The sequence below is a fragment of the Coenobita brevimanus genome, chromosome 103, assembly GCF_032717465.1.
Source record: "Coenobita brevimanus isolate Jiangsu-jjx chromosome 103, ASM3271746v2, whole genome shotgun sequence".
In the NCBI taxonomy this organism is placed as follows: Eukaryota; Metazoa; Arthropoda; class Malacostraca; order Decapoda; family Coenobitidae; genus Coenobita; species Coenobita brevimanus.
The window spans coordinates 35,399,046-35,424,006 of NC_137056.1; the positions used below are offsets into that span (position 1 = coordinate 35,399,046).

At 41.7% G+C, this 24,961-nt stretch overlaps 1 protein-coding gene across 1 annotated transcript in view; it reads right to left on the reverse strand.

Moving 5' to 3' along the window:
* Positions 1-854: 854 nt before the first annotated feature.
* The window catches only part of LOC145415674 (uncharacterized), a 33,790-nt gene continuing 9,683 nt past the window's right edge, over positions 855-24,961 (reverse strand). The window contains exon 2 of the mRNA XM_080284890.1: positions 855-1,837. Coding sequence (XP_080141016.1) covers positions 855-1,837 — 983 coding nt within the window. The remainder of the gene's footprint in view (positions 1,838-24,961) is intronic.

Below are 24,961 nucleotides of genomic sequence, written 5' to 3' on the forward strand. Positions count from 1 at the left end.
CAGTCCTCAGACAAAGTAACTACCCTGGTATATACTTGTTATGTTTGAAAGATTTTGCGGTAGGATGGTTCAAAATACAAGTACTAAAGTTTCCAAGCCCGACTAGAAGGGGCCAGAATGATGGCAGAAAAAAGTACTGTTCACCATTTGCTTTCTCAGTTAAGCTCAGTGAAAACTGGGAACTTCTTAAGGACTACTATGACATGGTGATGGAAAATACCATTAACCTAATGTAGTACAGAAGAGAAAATGCTAATACTGGCCTCCTCAGGAACAAAGAACTGATTAATGTGTGGCTGTACTGCTTGGAAGCAGACCAAGGTGGGGCACAGACCTCATATGACCACCTAAGGCATCAACAGCAATTGAAGACTCATGCCTGTAAAACAAGCTAGAATGTCGTGAACAAAAAGTTAAAACACCCTTGAACTGGACAAGAACTGCCTGAACCAGAGTTTCTGACCTAGGCAGGAAGATTAAAGACAATGCGTATAAGTCACTGGGACAAACTGGAAGGTATTTTCAGTCTAGTTCATGACCAGGCATGAGAAAGACAGTCTTTTTCAGTACACTACAAGAACAAAGTTGAAGCTGTGTCATCTGGCTCCTTAAGTCATGTAAAACCCTTTGTCACAGTCTTTCTGGATGTCAGATGTGTTCCCAAGTGTCTATTCAGTCAGGATAGACATTGCAAATGATAGAGACCTCTTCCAAAGAGTGGCTCAAGTGAGCCATTGCAGGAATACCAGGTATGTCCCAAATGTCAAAATTTTAACATTTATCATAGAATATATATTATATACAGAGCATATTATAATAGTGGTACTGTACACCCTAACTATAGGTATACTGCTTCAAACTGTTACTTCACTACATTTCAGAACAGGACATTTTTTTACATGCAGCTTTAACTGATGCCTTTGAGGGTAAGCAGAATCGCACAACTGGCACTGATAAGGCCGAATTCCTGTATGTGTTCTCTCATGAACAACAAGGTGGTCCTTTCTCCTGAATCGTTTATCACAGTACTGACAAACATGCTCTCGTACAGGAGCATGTATTAAAAGGTGAACTTTCAAGTTCTTTTTTGCATTAAATTTTTGTCCACAAATATGACAAACACAACCTTGATCTCTGTGTCTACTTCTGTGGGCTAAAAGTTCCCTATCACCCCAAAATTCTTTAGAGCAAATATCACATCTAAACACTATTTCATGCGTATGTTCACGATTTCTGTGATAATAAAACTGGTAAGCTCTTTCCTTGCCAGTAAATACCTTTCCACAAAATTCACAAGCAAATGATTCAGGATACTTCTTTCCTCTACTAGATCCTGACAAATCACCAGCACTCCCTGTTGATGCAAAACTTGAGAAGTTCTGTTGATCTATAAGTCCTATCATTTTTTTCCTAATGGTGTTATTGCCTTCACTATTAACTTCACCATTATCTGAAACATCACATACATCGCTACTCTCAATACCATTTGCGACCTCATCAAGTAAGAGTGGGTCTTTCTCCAAAGATGTTCTGCTAGAAGAATCTTCACTATAATCACTGAATCTGCAATTATCACTTTCACATTTAACTATAATATTTTCAACTTCATTCAGCTGTGGAGTGCTGTCATAAATAATTTGTTCATAGAGTGACTGGCTGTTGGTTGTACCAGTATTTGTGGTAGTTATAGCATCAGATAAGATCTCCTGGGAATGCCAGAAAATAGCACCCTCAGTACTGATGGTTGTGCCACAGCATATGAAAGTTAAAGAATGATGGATTGCCTTACCAAGCCGTTCAGGTACAGTATTCCCAAGGCATACTTGTGCCGGATTACCTGAAATACCAATGCCATTTTATTATATAAACTATTACTTCCATACAAAATACAAGAATTATAGTAAAAACTACCTGGTGCAGAGTTCATCTCTTGGTTATGATTTCTTTTTTAATTCTGGCTACTGCCAAACAAATTCATTCAGCCTAAGAGTGACATCACACAGACTCAGTGAAGTATGATGGTAACTTATACAGTACAGTAGGATCTCGCCAATAACGTCTAATTGGTGCCAGAAAAACACTGTTATTAGCGAAAATGTTATCTGCGTGACATTAAAATACATGTATAAAGGGTTTATTGGTGCCTCCACTCCAGGAATTTTATCCAGTTTTCCCACCTGGAGCCCTCCTGTCACTACTTTCTTTTAGCTGCAATAATAAGTTTAGTTATTAAATCATCATGAGTAATATAAAACTCACCTTAAAGGAGTTACAAGGTGTTTGGTATGATGATTGCTTCAAGGCCTGTGCTACTGCAGTGTATCCCCAACCCCTTGCTGGCCTCGTCCCCACTCCTGCCTCTTACACCAGGGTCACCCACTTCCATCAACACTTCATCAAACCCCATAAAGTCAGAATCTTCAGAAAAGTCCCCAATGTCTTCATCTACTCAATCCTTCTCTGTTGTTCTTCCTTGGCTGGAAAGCTTTGTGAAAGAGAGTGAGTGAGGAGTGACTGATGGAAGGCATTCACTCGATCATGATACTGTTTCTGGTATTTTCTTGAAATCTGATTTACTAGTCCAATCATTAGTCATTAATTCTGATGGCTGCTCTCTCTCTCTGTCACAGCAGACTGGAGTTGTGGCTGGAGTGCCGACCAGGCATGTTTAATGGTTGCCAATGTTGTACTATTCCAGGCATTGAAAAAGAAATGCATGGCCTGTTGAATGTTATATTTCTTCCAAAATGCAGCAACAGTCATTATGTTGGGGGTTGCAGGTATGCCAGGTGGAGCAGGTGAGTCACATGGGGCTGTGGAAGTGGAGGGCAAGGCAGATTGTGAGTCAGGTAGGGCAGTGGAGGTGGAGGGGACGGCAGCGGGCGAATCAGGGGAGGTAGCGAGGGGAGGATCCTCCATCTCCTCCTCACTAATGCTCACATTTTCGGTGATTTCTTTCATCTCTTCTTGTTTGTCTACTTCATTCTTCATCTTGTTATGGACATATTTGCAGTATAACAACTTGGCATTTGCAAAGTACCCGTTATTCAAGTGAACCCAAACGTTATTATAGAAACTGGGTATCTCTTCTAACTTAACGTTATTGCAGAAAACGTTATTGTCGAAGTCGTTATTGGTGAGATCCTACTGTAATTCCATTTTAACAAAGATTCAAGGATTATTCTTCAACTAAGTAAAAACTGTCTGGAATGAATGGAATAAGTCTCGCTGATTTCACATGCAAGATTATGACTTCCCCCTTAGAATATTTCCTAGAGCTGTGGTAAGGAAAAAGATTATGAGAATGAGATGGAAGATGAAAATGCACAATGGACGTAAGGTGAAGGCATGATTCTGGTCTTATGCAACAAATGCTTATTTTCCCCCCTCATACAAATGTGGAGACACATAGTTAAATTGGCTCACTTGCCAGTTTGAAAGATGCTGAGTAAGGAGGTCTGTAGACACCAGAATCAAAGAGAGTGTGCTGAGATGGTACGGTCATGTGGAGAGAATGGATAACAACAGAGTGAAAAAAGTATATCTGGGCTAATCTGAAGGAAGAAGGAGGTGAGGTAGGCCAAGGAGAAGGTGGAGGGATATGGTGAATGAGTGAGTGAGGGAGAGGTATGGAAGTCGATGTGGCTAGGGGACTGACAAGAGATCAGACTGGCTGGATGAATGTTGGGAGAAGAAATACAAAATCAGGGATCTGGCACCCCTTTTTAACATGACAGCATTCAGACTAACTCTATCAGATAATGTTTATATGAAGCTACAGAATGTGGCAAAAGTTTCTGACATATCAGATAGAGCGAGGATTCCTGGGGCTTGAATAATTAGTGAATGCAAGTGTAGCCCATTAGAGTGGGCAAACTTGGGCTGCCTGGATGTTGGTACTCCTCACCCTAACCTGGGGCAGGAAAGGGGAATTGGATGGTGGTGATAGATAGATAGATAGATAGATAGACAGATAGATAGATATGTGTGTGTGTGTGTGTGTGTGTGTGTGTGTGTATTTTTTTTTTTTTTTTTTTTTTTTTTTTTTTAATAACAGAACGGAGGAAGGAAAAACAAATGGAGAAAAAAAAATTATCCATACACCAGATTACTGGTGTCCTCTGTTCACAAAATATCTGTAACAGTTAGACTTGAACAGTTGTAGGTTGAAATTTGGAGGAAAACAACTCTGGGGAAGCGAGTTCCAGAGAGATGCAGTTCGGGGAATGAAAGAATTCTGATAGGCAGAAGTTCTGCAATATGGTTGAGTGACATTCCAGTCATGAGCGCTACCAGATGCCCGTGTAGCACGAGGGAAGGCATGGAGAGGTGGCAGCATGGACGCAACTTCGTCTGAGCATTTGCCAAAAAAAATATCTGTAAAATAATGCAAGGGAGGCAACATTCCTTCTTACTTGCAGGGAAGGTAGTTTATATGTAATGGCAGGGTTGTTAATGATTCTAACAGCTTTATTCTGAATTTTGTCTAGTTGTCTTAATGCAACCTCTCCACAACCATTCCACAAGGGTGAGCAATATTCAAGCTGAGAGCGCACATGACTCTTATAAATTATAGCTAACTGCTCATCGGCGAAGAAGTTACGGACTCTGTACAATAATCCAAGTTTCTTTGAGGCGGTTTTAGCAAGTGATCTGACATGAGAGGTCCAGCTGAGGGCACTGTTAAGTGAGACACCAAGAATTTCAATACTTTTGGAGATGGGAATATTAGTAGCACTGAAGATAATGTACGAATCTGGCAATATCTGTCTATTAGTAAACTGTATATATTTAGTTTTACTAGCATTAAAAGAGACAAGGTTGTTTTGTCCCCATTCACTGATTGCAGATAGATCTTGATTTATGGAGATGGCTGTACTGAGTTGAGAAGTAGAGATATTAGACTTCGTAAATGGATGTCTGAGTGTGAATGAACTATGTAGTGTTGAGTCATCTGCATATGAGTGAATGGGATTGTGAGTGACAGATAAGAGATCATTAATATGAACCAGAAATAGGGTTGGCGCCAGAACTGATCCCTGCGGCACGCCGGCGTTAATTGAGTGGAAATTCGAATATACATCATCTACTTTTACTCTTATTTTCCTGTCACTAAGATAAGAAGAAATCAAAGGAACAAAAGACGTTAGTCCATAGCAAGGGAGTTTGGACAGCAGGGAACGGTGCCATACTCTGTCGAAAGCTTTAGAGATATCAAGAGCTACTGCATGAGTTTCTCCATGTAGATCAATTGATTGATGGATGGTATGAGTTAGGAGATTGAGTATGTCAATGGTGGATCTTTCGTGGCGAAAACCGTATTGTCTATCATTAATTAAGTTGTTGGATTCAAGATGTTTAACAATATGCTTATTAATTAAAGTTTCAAATACCTTACCAAGAGAAGATGTGATAGCTATTGGTCTGTAATTGGAGGGGTCAGACGAATTTCCTTTCTTCGGAACTGGGTGGATATTGGCTTCTTTCCATGAATTTGGGAATAAAGAAGTACGTATGCATAGTCTGAATAATTTAGCTAGGACAGAGGCAAGTTCAGGAGAACACTTTTTCAAAACAATTGGCGGAATTCCATCTGGACCTGGAGCTTTGTTGGTAGGTAAATTGTCTAGGATGGATTTTACAAATCTTGTCTGTATTTTAAGTGGGGCAATTTCGGGAGAATCAAGTTCCAGTACTGAGACATTCTGGCTGGTATCATCTATGGTAGAGTTTCTTGCAAAGGTACTAGCAAAGATATCTGCTTTCCCACGTGGGTCACTTGTAATATTGCCATCTGAAGATTTTAGTGGGGGAATGGAAGATGACTTGTTAAAGTTATTATTGAAAGAATTAAGAGTTGACCAGAATATTCTATTGTCATTAGGGTTGTTAAGTAGTTTTGATGCTTGCTTTTGAAGAAAGTTTGATTTAGATAGATTTAATACAGCTTTTGCATGATTTCTAGCAATTTTAAATTGGGAGAGTGATTCAGGTGTTTTTGATTTTAAGTAAGAGTTATATGCTAATGACTTTTGGGCTGTTGCTCTGGCACAATTGCCATCAAACCATTTTGGAGAGTTTGATCTTTTAGTGAATTGTTGACTTGGTATGAATAAATCCATACCAGCTAGTATTAAGTCACAAATGTGGGACTGGGTAGAATTGGGATCACTAGAGAAGAAAGACTGCCATGGAACATCAGCAAGATAATTTCTAAATCCATCCCAGTCTGCCCTGTCAAAGTGCCATCGGGTCACCCTGACAGGTTCGGAATGGGGAGGTGTAGGAGGGTTAACTAATGAGGCTTTGATGAGATTGTGGTCAGAGGATCCAAGTGGTGACAGTACCTCTATCCTGTATTGATCTGGATTATTTGTCAAGAATAAATCCAAGAGATGGGCATTATGGTCAGGATTATCAGGTATTCTGGTTGGTTGCTTTACCAACTGGGTGAGATTAAACGATTCCGCAAACAGCTCGCCTTCTAGACCAGCCTCGTCAGTCCGGGCAGAATGCAATAACCATTCAACATTGTGTATGTTAAAATCACCCAAAATGGTAATTTCATTGCCAAGGGCAAGGTCAAGGTTACTCAACTGAGTGGATATGGAATCAAATACACTGGGTTCCGAAGAAGCAGAGAGAGAGAGAGAGAGAGAGAGAGAGAGAGAGATAGATAGATAGATGTGTGTGTGTATATATATATATATATACAGACAGATAGATAGATAGATATGTGTGTGTGTATATATATATATATATATATATATATATCTATTGCCAGATGCCTCGATCCCAAATGGGGTGGCCACAAACAAATCACCTCCACGTCGCCCTGTCCCCCACCATTTCACTGCCCTGCTCCCAACTCACACCCCCCTTTCTCATATACCTCTCCACTCCATCCCTCCATTTCATCCTCAGCCTCCCCCTCCTTCTCACCCCCTCCACCTCACTCACGTACACTCTCCTCGTCAGTCTCTCACCCTCCATCCTCTTCAAATGGCTAAACCACCTCAGTGTGTTCCTCCTAGCACTTCCTATATATATATATATACACACACCACAAATTGATTAGCACCTACACACAAAATTACTATGGAAGAGTTGTCTGTCTTTGCTTTGTGTTTCCACCTCTACCAAGTGAATTTTTTGGGCAAGAAGTAACTGGCAAATCCTCTGGTGTTGGCAGAGGGTGATGAAACACTCAGCACATCAGTGCTTGGCCAGAAGCGAGAATGGGAGTACAGTATGTGTTCCCATCACACCGAGCTTGCACCTCCCTCTTTTTTCGTATGCATTACTGTTTGCCCTGTTATTTTCCTAGAATCAAGTTGTCATGCCTGGAAAGTACTGCTTAAGGGATGACACGGTCCATATCATTGCATGGAGGCAGGATAATGTCCCTATCAACACAATTTGTAAATGCACTGGACACTCAAAGTCGCCCATCATGAAGATTCATGCTGCAGCGTGCGGCCTGCCACCTGATGTCGTACCAGAGCACAAGCAAGGCTTTGGGAAGGAGAGGACGACTTCCAGAGGTACAGATATGCTTCTGAAGGGGGAAGTAATCAAGAATCCTTGATGAACAACAGCAAAATTGAAGAGAATGCATCCCGTGCTGTTACATGACATCTCAATTCGAACTATCCAACATTGCTTGCAGAAGGAGCTGGGTTTGCCAAGCCGCACCGCAGCCAAGAAACCATTTCTCACTGACTGCATGAAGAAGCAGTGCATTCAGTTCGCCAATAAGTATGCACACTGGACATCGGATGAGTGAAGAAAAGTTAAGTTTTCCGATGAAAGCACATTTCAAGTGTTCCAGGTGTGTTCTGCCAAGGTTCTTCGCCCTGCCTCCTGTAGTCGATATGACCCTGCTTACATGGTGCCGACTGTAATGCACCCAAAATCAGTAATGGTGTGGGAGTGTTTCTCAGGTGAAATGGGAAGGGGAGGCCTCTACTTTCTTCCTAAGAACTTGGTGATGAATGGTGGCTGGTACATTCAAGTTCTGAAAGAGCATTTGTTAAACTTTTTTGCTATTCTTGGGTGCAACTTTTTCATGCACAATTCAGCTCCATGTCACAGGTCAAGAAAGGTGACACAATGGCTTCAGGATAATTAGACTGAGGTCCTCAACTGGCCTGGCAACAGTCCAGATCTAAATCCAATAGAAAACTACTGGGCAAAGATGAAGAAAATCATGGCAGAGAAGAAGACATCCAATCTGGACAACCTCAAGCCTGAACTGACAAATGTTTGGTGCAAAGAAATGTTCTTAGATTACTCTAGAGATCTGAGTGATTCCATATCAAAATGCATCCAACTGGTCCTGAAAAACAAGGGAAACATGATTTCATATTAAAGAATGGCATTTGATGAACAAACATTGTGATATACTATGATTTCTGTGTTTCTTAATACCTTGTGGGGGGAAGTCCCAAGTCAATTTGTGGTAGCTGTATATACATACATACATACATACACACACACATACAGATGGAGGGAAGTAACAAATGGAGTTCCACAGGGCTCGGTGTCGGCGCCAGTAATGTTCCTATCTATCTATCTATTGCCAGGCGCCTCAATCCCGTTCGGGGTGGCCACAAACAAATCGCCTCCACGTCGTCCTGTCCCCCGCCATTTCATTGCCCTGCCCCCAACTCACACCCCCCCTCTCTCATATACCTCTCCACCCCATCCCTCCATCTCATCCTTTGCCTCCCTCTCCCTCCTCCCCCCTCCACCTCACTCACATACACTCTCTTCGTCAATCTTTCATCCTCCATCCTCTCCACATGGCCAAACCACCTCAGTATGTTCCTCATAACGCTTCCTATCACATCCACATCCACACCACAACGCTCCTTTATATCCTCATTCGTCAGCCTGTCTCTCCATGTGACCCCACAGGCTCCTCTTAAATAACTCATTTCCACTGCTCTCACTCTTGACTTGTGTCCTTCCAACAACGTCCAAGCTTCACTTCCCTATGTTAGAGTTGGTATCACAATAATGTCATGTAATAACTTTTTCACTTCCATGCTCACTTCCCTGTTCCTTATCACTGCTTTCAAAGAACCAGCAACCTTTCTTTCCTGCTGTACCCTTTCAAGCACTTCACCCTCCAAACATTTATCCTTACTCATCACACTACCCAAGTACTTAAACGTACTCACATTTTTCAATTCCTCACCATCCAACCTCGCTGTACATTCACTGACTTCACCTCTCTCAAAGACCATCACTTTACTCTTCCCTACATTCACCATTAGGTTCTGCTTCTTACACACTCTCCCAAACTCATCCACCAAGCCTTGCAGCTCCCCTTCATCTTCACTCAACAACACAGTATCATCTGCAAACAACACTACAGGAAGTTACCAAACACTGTCCTCTCTCACCAGGGCCACTCCAACATCCACTACCCTACCTTGTACCTCTTTTATTACTCCATCCATGTACAGATTGAACAACCATGGAGACATGACACATCCCTGTTTCAACCCTACCTTCAAAGAGAAAAATTCACTTAGTTCACCATCCACATGCACTGCAGCCTTAGCACCATCATACATACTCTTCACAGCATGCAACAACTTCCCATCTACTCCATATATTCTTAATACTTTTCACAATCCTTGTCTATCCACCCTGTCATATTCTTTCTCCAAATCCATGAAAGCCGCATACAACTTCTTTCCTTTCTCTAGAAGCTTTTCCACTAAAGATCTAAGAATGAATATCTGATCTACACAACCTCTTCCCTTCCTAAAGCCTCCCTGTTCTTCTCCAACTAATTCCTCTGTTCTTTCTCTAACTCTGTCAATAAGTATCATACCATACACTTTTCCTATTATACTAAGAAGACAAATGCCCCTATGATTACCACACACTTCTTTTTCCCCTTTTCCTTTGTACAAGGGAATAATTATACCTGATTTCCAATCCTCCGGGACTCTACCTTCCTCCCAGGCCAATCTGCACATCTTCCACATCCATTCTACTACTATCTCTCCCCCATGCTTCAGCATTTCACCACACACTCCACCAATTCCTGGAGCTTTCCCCAATTTAACTTTTTTCATTGCTTCCCCAACTTCTATCATACTGATTTCTTCCTGTCTTCTCACCTCCCTCCTCCTCCCAGCCATTCCCCAGCCACTTATACTCGCATTACTTCCATCCTCTATGTTCAACAATTCCTTAAATTGTTCTCTCCATCTGCTCACTTTTTCTCCCTTCTCCACTAGTAATCTACCATTTTTATCTTTCACTCCCCTGCTAACCTCACTTCCACCCTGTCTTACTCTCTCCACCTCTTTCCAGAACATTTTCTTACAGTCCCTCCACTTTACACTCAAATTCCTTCCAAATTCCTCATCCACTCTCTTCTTACTCTCTCTTACTAATCTTTTCACCTCTCTCATTCTTTCTACACATAACTCTCTCTTCCGCCTTTCAACTTCTTCCACGCCCCTATTTCTCATCCATTCATTGTATGCTTTCTTCTTTTGTGCCACAGCCTGTTTCACCTCTTCAGTCCACCACGCTGTTCCTTGCACACCCCTCCATCCTCTCTTCCTCCCACACACCACATCACATGCTGCACATATTTCTTCTGTAAATATCCTGCACACACCTTCCACGTCCCCCATCTGCTCCAATCCATATTTGCCCAATCGTTCCTCCACTTCTCTCTTATACTCTGCCTTTTTCTCATCCTCTTGTAACCTTTCCACTCTCCTTGCAACTACTCCTTCCTCTCGTCTTTCCCTTCTTCTATTTCTCCATCTTACTTGGATCCTAATTCTGGCCACCACCAAGTAGTGGTCAGAAAGTCCACTCCCCCAACCTCTATAAGCTCTTGCATCCATTACACATCTTCGCATCCTTTCATCCACACACACATAATCAATCATTGCCTTCCTTTCATTCAGTTCACCACCCACCCTTCTCATCACTCGCCATGTATACCTGTGGATCATTTTGTGCCTGAAGAGGGTATTGACTATCACCAACCCCCTCCCAGCACAAATGTCCACTAACACACTGCCATTCTCATCTATCTCAGCAGGCACACCCCACTCACCTGATTTATGTAAATGATATGGTAGATGGAGTGAACAGTTATGCAAGTCTGTTTGCTGATGATGCAAAGATCATCAGGAAGGTAGAGGTTGAGGAGGATTGTAAAATGCTGGAGGAGGATCTGGATAGGATACACGATTGGAGCTGGATGTGGGAAATGAAATTTAATGCAAAGAAATGTAAAACATTGGAAATGGGTAAAAGTACCAAGAGGCCATCATTGAATTATTTGATGGGTAATGAACCAATCACAAAAGCAAGAGAAAAGAAAGATTTGGGAGTGATAGTCCAGGATAGTTTGTCACCTGAAAAACACATTAACAAGGCAGTTAGAGAGACGTATAAACTCCTGACTAATATACGAGTAGCTTTTCATTATATGGATGAGATGATGAAAAAACTGATAGTGGCCATGATTCGCCCCAGGTTAGAATATGCAGCAGTAGTGTGGTCCCCACACAAAAAGAAAGATATGAACAAGATTGAGAGAATACAAAGAACAGCAACCAAAATGGTCCCCGTCTGGCAGATCTGTCGTATAGAGAGAGGTTGGAAAAGCTGGATTTGTCTTCCTTAGAAGAAAGGAGAAAGAGAGGAGACATGATTGCTGTGTTCAGGACCATGGTCGAAGTAGATAAAATTGACAAAGAAGATCTATTTGTATGGGATAAGAGAGTAACAAGAGGACAAGGAATGAAACTCAAGAAACCAAGCTGCTTGAAGGATATCAAGAAATATAGATTTCCTTATAGATGTTCAGATCTGTGGAATAGTCTGGACAAAGAGATCGTCCAGTCCAAAAACTTAAACGAGTTTAAAGCTAAATTTGACATATTAAGAAACAGAGACGGGACCCCACAAGCGTAGCTCATTTCCTGTACATCACAATTAGGTAAATACACATATACATATATATATATATATATATACATATATATATATATACACACATATACATCATCATCATCATCATCGTCATCAGACGTTTGAGTATCCACTGCAGGACCGGCCTATCCCGACCAAAGTGGGGACGATACAGCCAATGTATCTCTACCAAGTGGCTTAGGCTGTCTGACAGAGATTGTATGTAGGGTGAGAAGTGCTTGTAAGTATAACTGTAGTCTTGGAGTGGCTTTGGATGTGTGTGTAGTCTGTGAACTAAGTGTAATCGGCCCATGCAAGCCGACTGGGTGCAAGCATACTTTACAATAAGCGACACTGGTTCAACCACAGCATCCCTTGTGTCTGCCAATACAGTATGTGGCTAGGTGAACACTCCCAAAGTTTATTAACCTGGAGGGGTGCGAACCCTGGTTCACCAGTGTATGAAATGCACACTCTACCACTGTACCACAGAGGCTCCCATATATATATATATATATATACAGTATATACAGTACCCTCGCATCCAACACGGTAATATTGTCATGCATGGGTCCCATGTTGGACCAAAAACGGGTTGGACAAACAACAGAGCATGTGGGGAAAAATGAATTATGTCAGCAACCCTACGAAAAGTCACCCTATATACCTACCATATACCTATACATATACTGATACTACTGTAATCATAATAAATGGTACTGTACTATGAATGATAACTTACCTTTTAGGATAGTGTTGGTGAGCTTGCTGGGAATGGAAGGTGATATCCAAGGCTGCAGGTAGTCCTACTGGGTCCCTGGAGGATGGCTGCTGGCGTCACTAGCGGATAATGGCTGCTGCTCCTCCTCAACCTCCCTCATAAATCCTTTGAAATTCCTCTCCCCTTTCTTCTGCCTCTCGATGAATTCTAGCTTGGTGGCCTGATAGAGGTGCCGCTGCTTCTTGGGGTTCTCAGAAGGCTTCCTAGGCATCAAGAGCTGGGTAAAATGCAGTAGCAAGGGCAGAAAATGCAGCGAGAAAAAAGCACCGTCCAATGCGAATTATGCGACTAAGTGGCACTGTGGCGGGAGAAATTTAAACAAAATATCATGTGAGAGCAGAAGCGTTTTTCATTGGGCGACATCACGATCACGTCACGAAAGAGGGCGGGGGAGGCTACTTGATCGGAAGTTTTGATTGGCTGTCAGCGTCACAGGAATGTCCAGTATGACCGTGCTGGACCAGGGGTGATCATGCTACAGGCGAACTCTGCGGATTTCGCCCATTTCTCGGAGCTCCGTCAGTGTTATGCTTACGCACCCGTTTTCTATCTATCAATCTATCTATAGCCCGACGCCCTAATCCCGCAAAGGATGGCCGCAGACAAAACGCCTCCAAGTCACTCTGTCACCCACCATTTGACTCCCCTCCCCCCAACTCACCCCCCCCTCCCTCATATACAGTACTTAAATCATATTAAGTTGTACTAATTTTTTGCTCTCCGTGCTGGATGTGAATCGTGCTGGACAAACGCGTGTTGGACGCGAGGGTACTATATATATATATATATATATATATATATATATATATATATATATATATTTGTATATCAATCAATCAATCAATCATTTCCTGTGGCACCCCACGGGATGCATAGGGCCTCGATGAACTCTCTCCACCAATATTTGTCTCTTGCCATCTCCTTCGGGTCCCACCAACACTCCTCTCCTGTTTCTCTTTTCATTGTCCTCAACCAGGTTTCCCTCTGCCTAACTCTACCTCTTCTTCCCCTAGCAGTCCACTCTGGCACATCCTGTATTAACTGCCTTCTTTTCTGTATATGTGCCCCAGCCACTTCCAACGAGACAGTCTCACATATTCATTAACTGGTTCCACTCTCGTAATATCCCTTACTCTTTCATTTGTAACTCTGTCTTGCCACTTTACCCCAAGAATCCTTCTCAGTATTTTATTCTCAAATCCTAATACTTTCTGATCTGTTGCAATTGTACTGTACCATGACTCATGCCCATAAATTAAAATTGGTCTAACCATGGACTTGTACATTTTCACTTTAGTATGTACCGAAAGCATATTATTATTCCAAACAGATATCAACACTCTAATCCTCTCCTCAATTTCATTGTTTAATGATCCATTAGATGATACAATCGTTCCCAGATATTTAAAGTTTTTTACATTCTTCACCACATTATTCCCAATTACACAATTGATTTGGTTCTCCACGTTCATATTAATAATTTCAGTCTTTCCACAATTTATTACCAATCCCACTTTTTTCCTTCCTCCACCAGACAATCAAGCACCCTCTGCATCTCATAAAAACTTCTGCAAATCAATACAACATCATCAGCATAGTCCAAATCCATCAGCTTCTTATTTTCTTTCCAGTTAATTCCTGCACCTGTTCTCCTTACAACCTTTCTCATAACATAATCCATAACCAAAACAAACAGCAGTGGTGAAAGAACTCCTCCTTGAATCACTCCTGACCTAACTTGAAATGGATCACTCAAAGAACCACCCAACATTACCTTACAGAAAGTACCTTCATGCAGGCTTCTAATAATATTTACAAACTTTTCTGGTATACCATAGAATCATAATTTTCAACATAGCTCCACGTGAAACACTATCAAACGCCTTATCAAAATCCACAAAACACATACAAAGTGGCATTTTCATCTCATTAGCTTGTTGCATTAGATGTCTTACAATGAAAATCTGATCATTACAACCTCGACCCTTTCTAACACCTGCTTGTTCTTCTCTTAAAATTTTATCAATTACTGGCTCTATTCTGTTCAACGTGATTTTGGAAAAGACTTTTGCAACTACAGGTGTCAAAGTTATCCCCCACCAATTGCCACACACACTTAAATCTCCCTTTTTTGGTATTTTTATAATCACTCCATTTTCCACTCTTCTGGAATTCCACCATTATCCCAAGCCACATTAAAAAGTTTCAAAAGCACATTCATTTAAGCATTTCAGGAAATATTCCATCCTCTCCTGGGGCCTTAAAATTCTTTAACTCCTTTATTGATTTTGCTACCTCTTCCAAAGCTACATCCCGTTTCTATCTGCAAATCTCTCTTTGCTGGCAAAATGTTCTCTTCAGCTGGGATTGGTCTATTTAGAACAGATTCAAAGTGCTCTTTCCACCTTCCTTTTATATCCAAAACTTTAATCATCAAATTACCATTTCTATCTCATACAGGTATTTCCTTCCTTCTCATTTCAGTCCCAATTAACTCCTTTCTGGCCTGATACTCTGCTCTTGTGCTCTAACCGTCATTTTTACTTAATTTAATTTCTGTTGCCTTTTCATCATATAGCCTCCTCTTATCACGTCTAACAAGTATTTTTACTTCAGAATGTAAATTCCAGTACTTTGCTCTAAGTACTTCAACTACCTGGCCATCAACATGTTGTTCTTCACTTCTTAACTTCGCCTCTTTCCTTTTCTGAATTGCATTCCATGTTTCATCTGACATCCACTTTTTCCTTCTCGCTTTTCCCTTTTTCTTAATAGTAACCTTAGCACTCTCATGCAACACGTCTTTTACCTCTCTCCACATTTGATTAATATCATTGTCTTCAGATTCCATCAAAGTCTGCAGGACAAGAAACCTGTTCCTACATTCCCACCGGAACTTTTCCTTCGTGTTCTCATCACTTCTCAGCTCATCAAAATCGTAATTATTACCCCCTGTACAATTACCAATAACATTTCTCTTAAGTTTTATTTTAATCTTTGACACAGCAAGTTGATGATCACTACCTATATCTGCCCCCCTCCTTACGCAAACACCTTGCAAATAACTCCTATGCCTTCTGCTAATTGCAATGTGGTCAATCTGGTTGCAATATTTACCACATGGTGAAATCCAAGTAGTCTTATATATTTTTCTATGCTCAAAGATGGTTCCACCAATTATAAGGTCATTTGCCAAACAAATGCTTCCAAATCGCACCCCATTTTCGTTTCTTATACCAACACCTTTCTTACCCATACAATCTTCAAAGCCATCCCTGCTACTGACAACAATCGCATTAAAATCACCAATGCAAACTAACACATCATGTCTTGCCACTCTATTCACTACATCCTGCAGCTTCTCATAAAAGTCATTCTTCATTTCATCAGCAGCCTCATTTGTCGGAGCGTATCCTACAACCATACTGATACCATGGTCAGATTTTAAACGAGCATAAAGCAAGAGCTCATTAATTGGTTCAAACTCACATACTGCCTTACAAGCATCTCTACTCAGCAGTAAGCCTACTCCTTGGTAATGATTTCCATCACTCCTACCAGAAACCAACAAAGTAATCCCATCTTCCAAATTCATTTTATCAACTCCAAGCAACCTTGTTTCTGTAAGAGCAAAAATATCCATCTTGTATTCCTTGAACACTGAAATAAGTTCTTCCATTTTGCCAGCCTGACTGAGAGTTCGAACATACCAGTTTCCTATTCTTAAGGTTCTTCTTGGATGTAAAAACTTATTTCTACACCATGGGATTCTTAGCACTCCCTGCCCACTTAAGGGCTGAACGGAACTGAGGGCCATTGCTTCGTAACCAGAGTTCATCAAGATTTCTTAGGCACAAAAATATTTTACCCTGGAGCCAATGTCAGTGGCTCACAGGAACCAGACAGTGGAGAGAGGAAATTAACTAAATGAAAGTAAAATGCAGAGGGTTTGGACAGACAAAGTACAAGGGAAAGAAAAAGAGCAAAAAGAATATAGATAAAAGTATCCCTTTTAGTTGCCTCTTATGACAAGCAGGGAATACTGGGGAAGTATTCTATCCCCCCTTCCCCATATATATATATATATATATATATATATATATCTATCTATCTATTGCCAGACGCCTCAATCCCGTTTGGGGTGGCCACAAACAAATCGCCTCCATGTCGCCCTGTCCCCCGCCATTTCACTGCCCTGCCTCCAACTCACACCCCCCTCTCTCATATACCTCTCCACCCCATCCCTTCATCTCATCCTCGGCCTCCCCCTCCCTCTCCCCCCCTCCACCTCACTCACATACACTCTCTTCGTCAGTCTTTCACCCTCCATCCTCTCCACATGGCCAAACCATCTCAGTGTGTTCCTCATAACGCTTCCTATCACATCCACATCAACACCACAACGCTCCTTTATATCCTCATTCGTCAGCCTGTCTCTCCATGTGACTCCACAGGCTCCTCTTAAATAACTCATTTCCACTGCTCTCACTCTTGACTTGTGTCCTTCCAACAACATCCAAGCTTCACTTCCATACGTTAGAGTTGGTATCACAATACTGTCATGTAGTAACTTTGTCACTTCCATGCTCACTTCCCTGTTTCTTATCACTGCTTTCAAAGAACCAGCAACCTTTCTTCCCTCCTGTACCCTTTCAAGCACTTCACCCTTCAAACCTCCATCCTTACTCATCACACTACCCAAGTACTTAAACGTACTCACATTTTCCAATTCCTCACCATCCAACCTGGCTGTACATTCACTGACTTCACCTCTCTCAAAGACCATCACTTTACTCTTCCCTACATTCACCTTTAGATTCCGTTTCTTACACACTCTCCCAAACTCATCCACCAAGCCTTGCAGCTCCCTTTTGTCTTCACTCAACAACACAGTATCATCTGCAAACAACACTACAGGGAGTTACCAAACACTATCCTCTCTCACAAGGGCCACTCCAACATCCACTACCCTACCTTGTACCTCTTTTATTACTCCATCCATGTACAGATTGAAAAACCATGGAGACATGACACATCCCTGTTTCAACCCAACTTTCAAAGAGAAAAATTCACTTAGTGAATTCACCATCCACACACACTGCAGCCTTCGCACCATCGTACATACTCTTCACAGCATTCAACAACTTCCCATCTACTCCATATATTCTTAACACTTTCCACAATCCTTGTCTAGCCACCTTGTCATATGCTTTCTCCAAATCCATGAAAGCCGCATACAACTTCTTTCCCTTCTCTAGAAACTTTTCCACTAAAGATCTAAGAATGAATATCTGATCTACACAACCTCTTCCCTTCCTAAAGCCTCCCTGTTCTTCTCCAACTAATTTCTCTGTTCTCTCTCTAACTCTGTCAATAAGTATCCTACCATACACTTTTCCTATTATACTAAGAAGACAAATGCCCCTATGATTACCACACACTTCTTTTTCCCCTTTTCCTTTGTACAAGTGAATAATTATACCTGACTTCCAATCCTCCGGGATTCTACCTTCCTCCCAGGCCAATCTGCACATCTTCCACATCCATTCTACTACTATCTCTCCCCCATGCTTCAGCATTTCACCACACACTCCATCAATTCCTGGGGCTTTCCCCAATTTAACTTTCTTCATTGCTTCCACACCTTCTATCCTACTGATTTCTTCCTGTCTTCTCACCTCCCTCCTCCTCCCAGCCATTCCCCAGCCACTTATACTCACATTACTTCCATCCTCTATGTTCAACAATTCCTTAAATTGTTCTCTCCATCTGCTCACTTTTTCTCCCTTCTCCACTAGTAATCTACCATTTTTATTTTTCACTCCCCTGCTAACTTCACTTCCACCCTGTCTTACTCTTTTCACCTCTTTCCGGAACATTTTCTTACAGTCCCTCCACTTTACACTCAAATTCCTTCCAAATTCCTCATCCACTCTCTTCTTACTCATCTTTTCACCTCTCTCTTTCTTTCTACATATAACTCTCTCTTCCGCCTCTCAACTTCTTCCACGCCCCTATTTCTCATCCATTCATTGTATGCTTTCTTTTTTTGTGCTACAGCCTGTCTCACCTCTTCAGTCCATCACGCTGTTCCTTGCACCCCCTTCCGTCTTCTCTTCCACACACCACATCACATGCTGCACATATTTCTTCTGTAAATATCCAGCACACACCTTCCACGTCCCCCATCTGCTCCAATTCATATATGCCCAATTGTTCCTCCACTTCTCTCTTATACTCTGCCTTTTTCTCATCCTCTTGTGACCTTTCCACTCTCTTTGCAACTACTCCTTCCTCTCATCCTTCCCTTCTTCTATTCCTCCATCTTACTTGAATCCTAATTCTGGCCACCAAGTAGTGGTCAGAAAGTCCACTCCCCCAACCTCTATAAGCTCTTGCATCCATTACACATTTTCGCATCCTTTCATCCACACACACATAATCAATCAGTGCCTTCCTTTCATTCAGTTCACCACCCACCCTTCTCATCACTCGTCATGTATACCTGTGGATCATTTTATGCCTGAAGAGGGTATTGGCTGTCACCAACGCACTCCCATTCTCATCTATCACAGCAGGCACACCCAACTCACCAACTATTCCATCCACCTTCACATTCCCAACTTTACCATTCATATCACCGATCAAAAACACTCTCTCATTCCTTCCAAACTTTTCCATGCACACTTCTACATTTGTCCAGAACTCTTCTCTCACTCTTATAGCATGATGTTGAGTTGGGGCATACACACACATAATCGCCCACATTTGTATTCCAACTTTCAACTTTACCGACACAATCCTTGACCCAACTGATCCATACTGTCTTATGCTCTTCTTCCATCTTTTACTCACAACTATACATACTCCTTCCTTTGCCCTCTCATTCTCACCTACTCCTGCACATATACCCCATCAAATATTCCCAAAATGGTCCGAAAACCGCAAAAAATATATAAAAAAATCCGACTTTTTCCCGCCCGTTATTTGAACTTGGCGCGCACAGTGCGGGACTGCTTTGTTTTGGTGCGTCATTCCTCCGATGTCCGCTAGAGCGCCCCTGCATCCTCCCCACTTACCGCCCATCTCTTGTCGTGAGTGCAGTGAAAAAATAAACAGTGCATATTGTTAAGAAATTAGAATTCTGAGTGAAAAGAGACTGATTTAATAGAGTTTCAATGTAGCTAAAATTAACTAGAGTGTGTTATGTTTAGAAAATGGATTTATGAGTGCAAAGACTTTAAGTGCAGAGTGCAACACTTATTTCATAAAGTTACGATGGAGCATAAGTAAGACGAGTGCGCAGTGTTAAGAGAATGAACTTCTGAGTGCAAATGACTAAGTTCAGTGCAAGACTTCATGAACAGTGTACTGCAAGTGCTTCAGGAAATCCTTCTTACTGTCAGAGTCTGAGAGGAGACAGTTATTCATCGAGATGGCCAGGGACTTGCTGTAAGTACCCAGAATGTTTCATATTGTACTGTACTGTATTTTCCATACTTTACTTTCCTATAACACCTCATTTCGCTCTTTTATGTTCCTTATTGATGTGAATAGGGTAGTAGGTGCTATGCATGTGCAGTAGGGAGATATTTGTTTGAGTTAGGGTCCATAAGTACCAGACCAAGAGCCAGAGACTTGTTGTAAGTACCCAGAATGTTTAATATTGTATAAACTCACCTCTAAAACCTAATTTTATGGTTCTTTTGCATTTATTTCAGTCTTTTATGTCCCTTATTGGTGTAACTTGGGTCTTTAATAGGTGCTATGCATGTCCAGAGGGAGTTGTATAGGTGTGTTTCTGAGTTAGGGTCCATTGGTACAAGTCCAGGAGGCTGGTGCCCACTATCCGGACAGGCCCACTTTCCGGACATGCCTTTGGCTCTATTACATTGGATAGTGGAGGGATTACTGTATTATATATATATATATATACATACTGTATATATATATTCAGCAAGTCCTCATATCTGGATGCATTTTACTTCGATACCTCATTTTTCGCGCAAGAAAAAAGTTTCCGAGTTGTCTCACAATTAGCAATTTTCTCAACAATTTGATGCTCCCAGCCGGCAGCCGACGACACATGTCGATGGTCATTTGTTGGCGACCATCTTACGACCACCCTGTCCATCATAACCGACATGGAAACCGCCTTTGATGCATACAACAGGACTATGCCTTAGGCTACCAACATCCTTTCGACCTTGAGTGATCTGAAGTCTCAAGTGATGGCCATCTACAACAGAAACATAAAGGAGCAGAGACAAGCCCGGATCACACGATATTTTTCATGAGAGACTGAATGTGGCTGCTATTCTGCAAGACTTGGATGTGCCAGCAAGGGTGGAAGAAGGAGGAGAAGTGGACAGACAGGAAGTGGAGGTGCTGGAGCCTGAGTTCAACTTCGGCATAGGTGATGGGGCTTCCCCAGAGAGGCCCATGTCACCTAGTAACTAGCCCATCTACCCTCAACACACCTTCACCTGCCACTCAAGCCAGTCTTCATTTTATTTCTTGTAAGAATTTTTGGTGTTGCAGCTCTTTATAACAGCTTTAACCCCTAAAGTACGCAATTTGCTCAGCAGGTCTGTCCCTCCAGCCGCAAAACAGGGTCGATTTTTTGACATTCACCAAAGTAAAAAATTTTTCTTCCACATTTCAAGAGACTGAATTTACACACCTGAAAATGTATGTTTCAGCCAGATTGACGAAATAGTTATCGCACAATCACCCATCAAGGATGCAAAAAAGTTACCAAACCCCCATGGGAAAAAATAGAAAATGTACAGAAAATGCATTATTTACAGTAAACAATTATATATATACATAACTAATGTCAATGTGAAGTGTTCCCTAGGCATGAAATGTCAGTGTGGCATATGCCCATAGCAACAAAACAAGCCAAGAGAAAAGTGGAGGCGGAGTGTGTGTGGCTGGAGAGGGTGGAGGATGGAGGGATAGGGGAGGACGGACAGGAGAGGAGGGAGAGGGGAGAAGGGTTGCTATGCGCACACACTGCAGTAGGGGGTAATTTGGGGTATGGTTGGTTGGGAGGGGTCAATGTGGAGATGACAAAATGGGGCTGAGGGAGGTAAAGTGACGGAGGTGGGAGGGGGTTCCTTCTCCCCCACCTTAGGGGGCCAATCACGCCATACAACCCCAGACATTCTAGCTTTCATTGGTCTGATTCCATATACGTCATGAAAGGGATGGAGTTACCCACCCCCAGTTTTTTGTGTGTCTTTATCGATCGTAAGGGATAGGCTGGCATGTCAAATTACACAAAAGCACGATCGTGCAGCATAGGTCATTATGGGTTGATGTCTTTTCAGGTGCATGTTTAATGTGTTATGCTGTTTTAGCACTAGTAAACACTCTTCATTTAATTTTGGGTAGGGCCTGTTTGGTGTTATAGTATTTTCTGTCCCACCGGAATGCTCCTCTGTTTTTCCCATTGATTCTTAACCCTTAGACTTACCAATGTCGTAACGCGTTTGTCACCCTCTGACATCAGTACGACGACTTTACCCGTCATCCGATGTAATCTCTAAAGAAATATTTAGGGAGTCGTCATTGGATGACGGGCAAAAGTGGGCGGAGCTAAGCCTGCCACTGCTGGTGCGTGCTTGCTCACTTGGTTTGCTTGGCTCAGTGTGGTGTGAGGTTCCTCACAGGTAGGATGTACACCTCTCGATCTCCCGCCGACCACTTATGCTCCTTTTTCTCGTGTATATATGTAGCATTATTATTTAAGAAAATACAATAAATAATGCATTATTGGAAAGGAAATTTATTCTGTTATGTATTGAAGCAAAAAAAATTGTTACTTCTTGAATAATTTTTTTTTGGTGAATATTTTTTAAGAGACAGTGTAAAACTTCTACTCACTTTTTTTGCATTTTATTTTGTATACAATACTTTTTGGACAATGTATGACAGAGCAAAACTCTTCATCTTCAAAATGAGACTAAAGTGGCCTTTTTATGATGAATAGTAATTTTCCTATGAGCATTAGAAGTAAAATATCTCTACGCAACTTCTGAAAGCTCTCGAGCAAGAGTTACGCACACAGCCAGAATTTACGCTCCTCCCTTCACAGGATAGGGTTAATTTCACAATTCGATATTTCGCCTTTCGCGTGGTTTTGGCAGAACATCCACGCCGCGAAAAACAAGAATTTACTCTCTCTCTCTCTCTCTATACATGTATGGTATTTCCTCGTACTTCAACGGCTTTGCACTTCAACGCCTTGTTATTTGCGCTATAAAAAAGTTTCCGAGTTGTTTCATACTTTGAGAGTTTCCCCACACTTTGATGCTCCCAGCCGGCAGCTGACACTCAGCAGACGTCTCGTACTGATGCTCATTTGTTGACGGCCATCTTGCGACTGCCAATACAGTGGCCCATGTCACCTAGTAACTAGCCCATCCACCTGCAACAAACCTTCACCTGCCACTCAAGCCAGTCTTCACTTTATTTCTGGTAAGGATTTTTGGTGTTGCAGCTCTTTATAACAGTTTTAATGTTTTTTCAGGTACATGTTTATTGCATTATGCTGTTTTAGCACTAGTAAACACTCTTCATTTAATTTTGGGTAGGGGCATGTTTGGTGTTACAGTACTTTCTGATAGGGCAGATACATGTCCCACTGGAACGCTCCTCTATTATTCCCATTGATTCTTAACTAAACACTTTGATGTTTCACGTTTTGTGAGGTTTTGGCAGAACATCCAACCCAAGATGTATGAGGAATCACTATATATATATATATATATATATATATATATATATATATATATATATATATATATCTGTATATATATATATATATATATATATATATATATATATATATATATATATATATATCTGTATATATATATATATATATATATATATATATATCTATATATATATATACACACTGTATATATATATATATATATATATACAGGGTGTTTCATAAGTTCGTTAAACATTTTAGAAATTCACCGCATATAAACTACGCAACAGATATTGTTAATTCATAAGCCGACTGAATAAAAAACTTGAAGGGTTAATTTTGAAAACCCGCCCATGCGCATAGTTACCGTGATTGCCGCTAGGAGGCAGTAGTAGCAAATATAGTGCTAAGCAAACGTGAGAGATCATTTTGTGTGTTGGAATACTCAAGGACCTCGTCCATTGTAACTGTGCAGCGACGATTTCGAGCTGTGTTTCAGAAGGAGCCACCTGTGTACAACAGTACTGCATCAAGAAGTGGTTTGAGAAATTCCGGGATGTAGGCTGTCTGTGCAGCGCTCCACGGCCAGGACATCCAGGGCCAAGTGAAGCAACTGTGGATCGCGTTAGGCAACCCAATGAGTGCTGCCCCTGCAAGTCCACTAGACGTGCGAGTCCAGAAGATGGCATCTCGCAATCAACAGTGTGGCGAATTCTCCGTAAGCGACTGAAAGTTAAACCATACAAGCTTCAGCTGCATCAGGCTCTCAACGTTAATGACAAAGAAATGTGTCTTAATTTCTTCATCAAAATGCAGTAGAGGTTTGAAGTTGATGGTTTTGCAGACTCGCTCATCTTTAGTGATGAGGCAACTTTTCATTTGTGTGGGAAGGTGAATCAGCACAATGTGCGAATCTGGTGGACCGAAAATCCCCACGAAATCATTAAGCATGTGCGAGACTCACCTAAGGTGCATGTCTTTTACGCAATTTCGAAGGTGAAGGTGTATGGACCATTTTTCTTCGCAAAGCACACCGTCACCGGTACGACGTACCTGGACATATTGGAAAATTGGCTGATGCCGCAGCTTAGTGAAGACAGTAATGATTACATCTATCAGCAAGACGGCTGTCCAGCTCATTATCACACTCAAGTGCGAAGGTACGAAGGTACATCAATGAAAATTTGCCACAATGTTGGCTAGGACGTGCAGCTCAGGAAGATGATGCGTTAATGCCTGCCCACCCCAATCGCCAGATTTAACCCCATGCGACTTTTTCCTCTGGGGATTCGTGAAGGATGCTGTTTTTGTGCCCCAACTCCCAGTGATCTCCAGGAACTTCGCAACCATATCACCGTAGCCGTGGCACTGATCGACCGTGATATGCTGATGCGCGTGTGGAACAAAATGGATTATCAGCTAGATATCTGCTGCATCGGCAAAGGTGGACACATTGAGCATTTGTAAGGTATGTAAAATAAACTTGGAGAGTT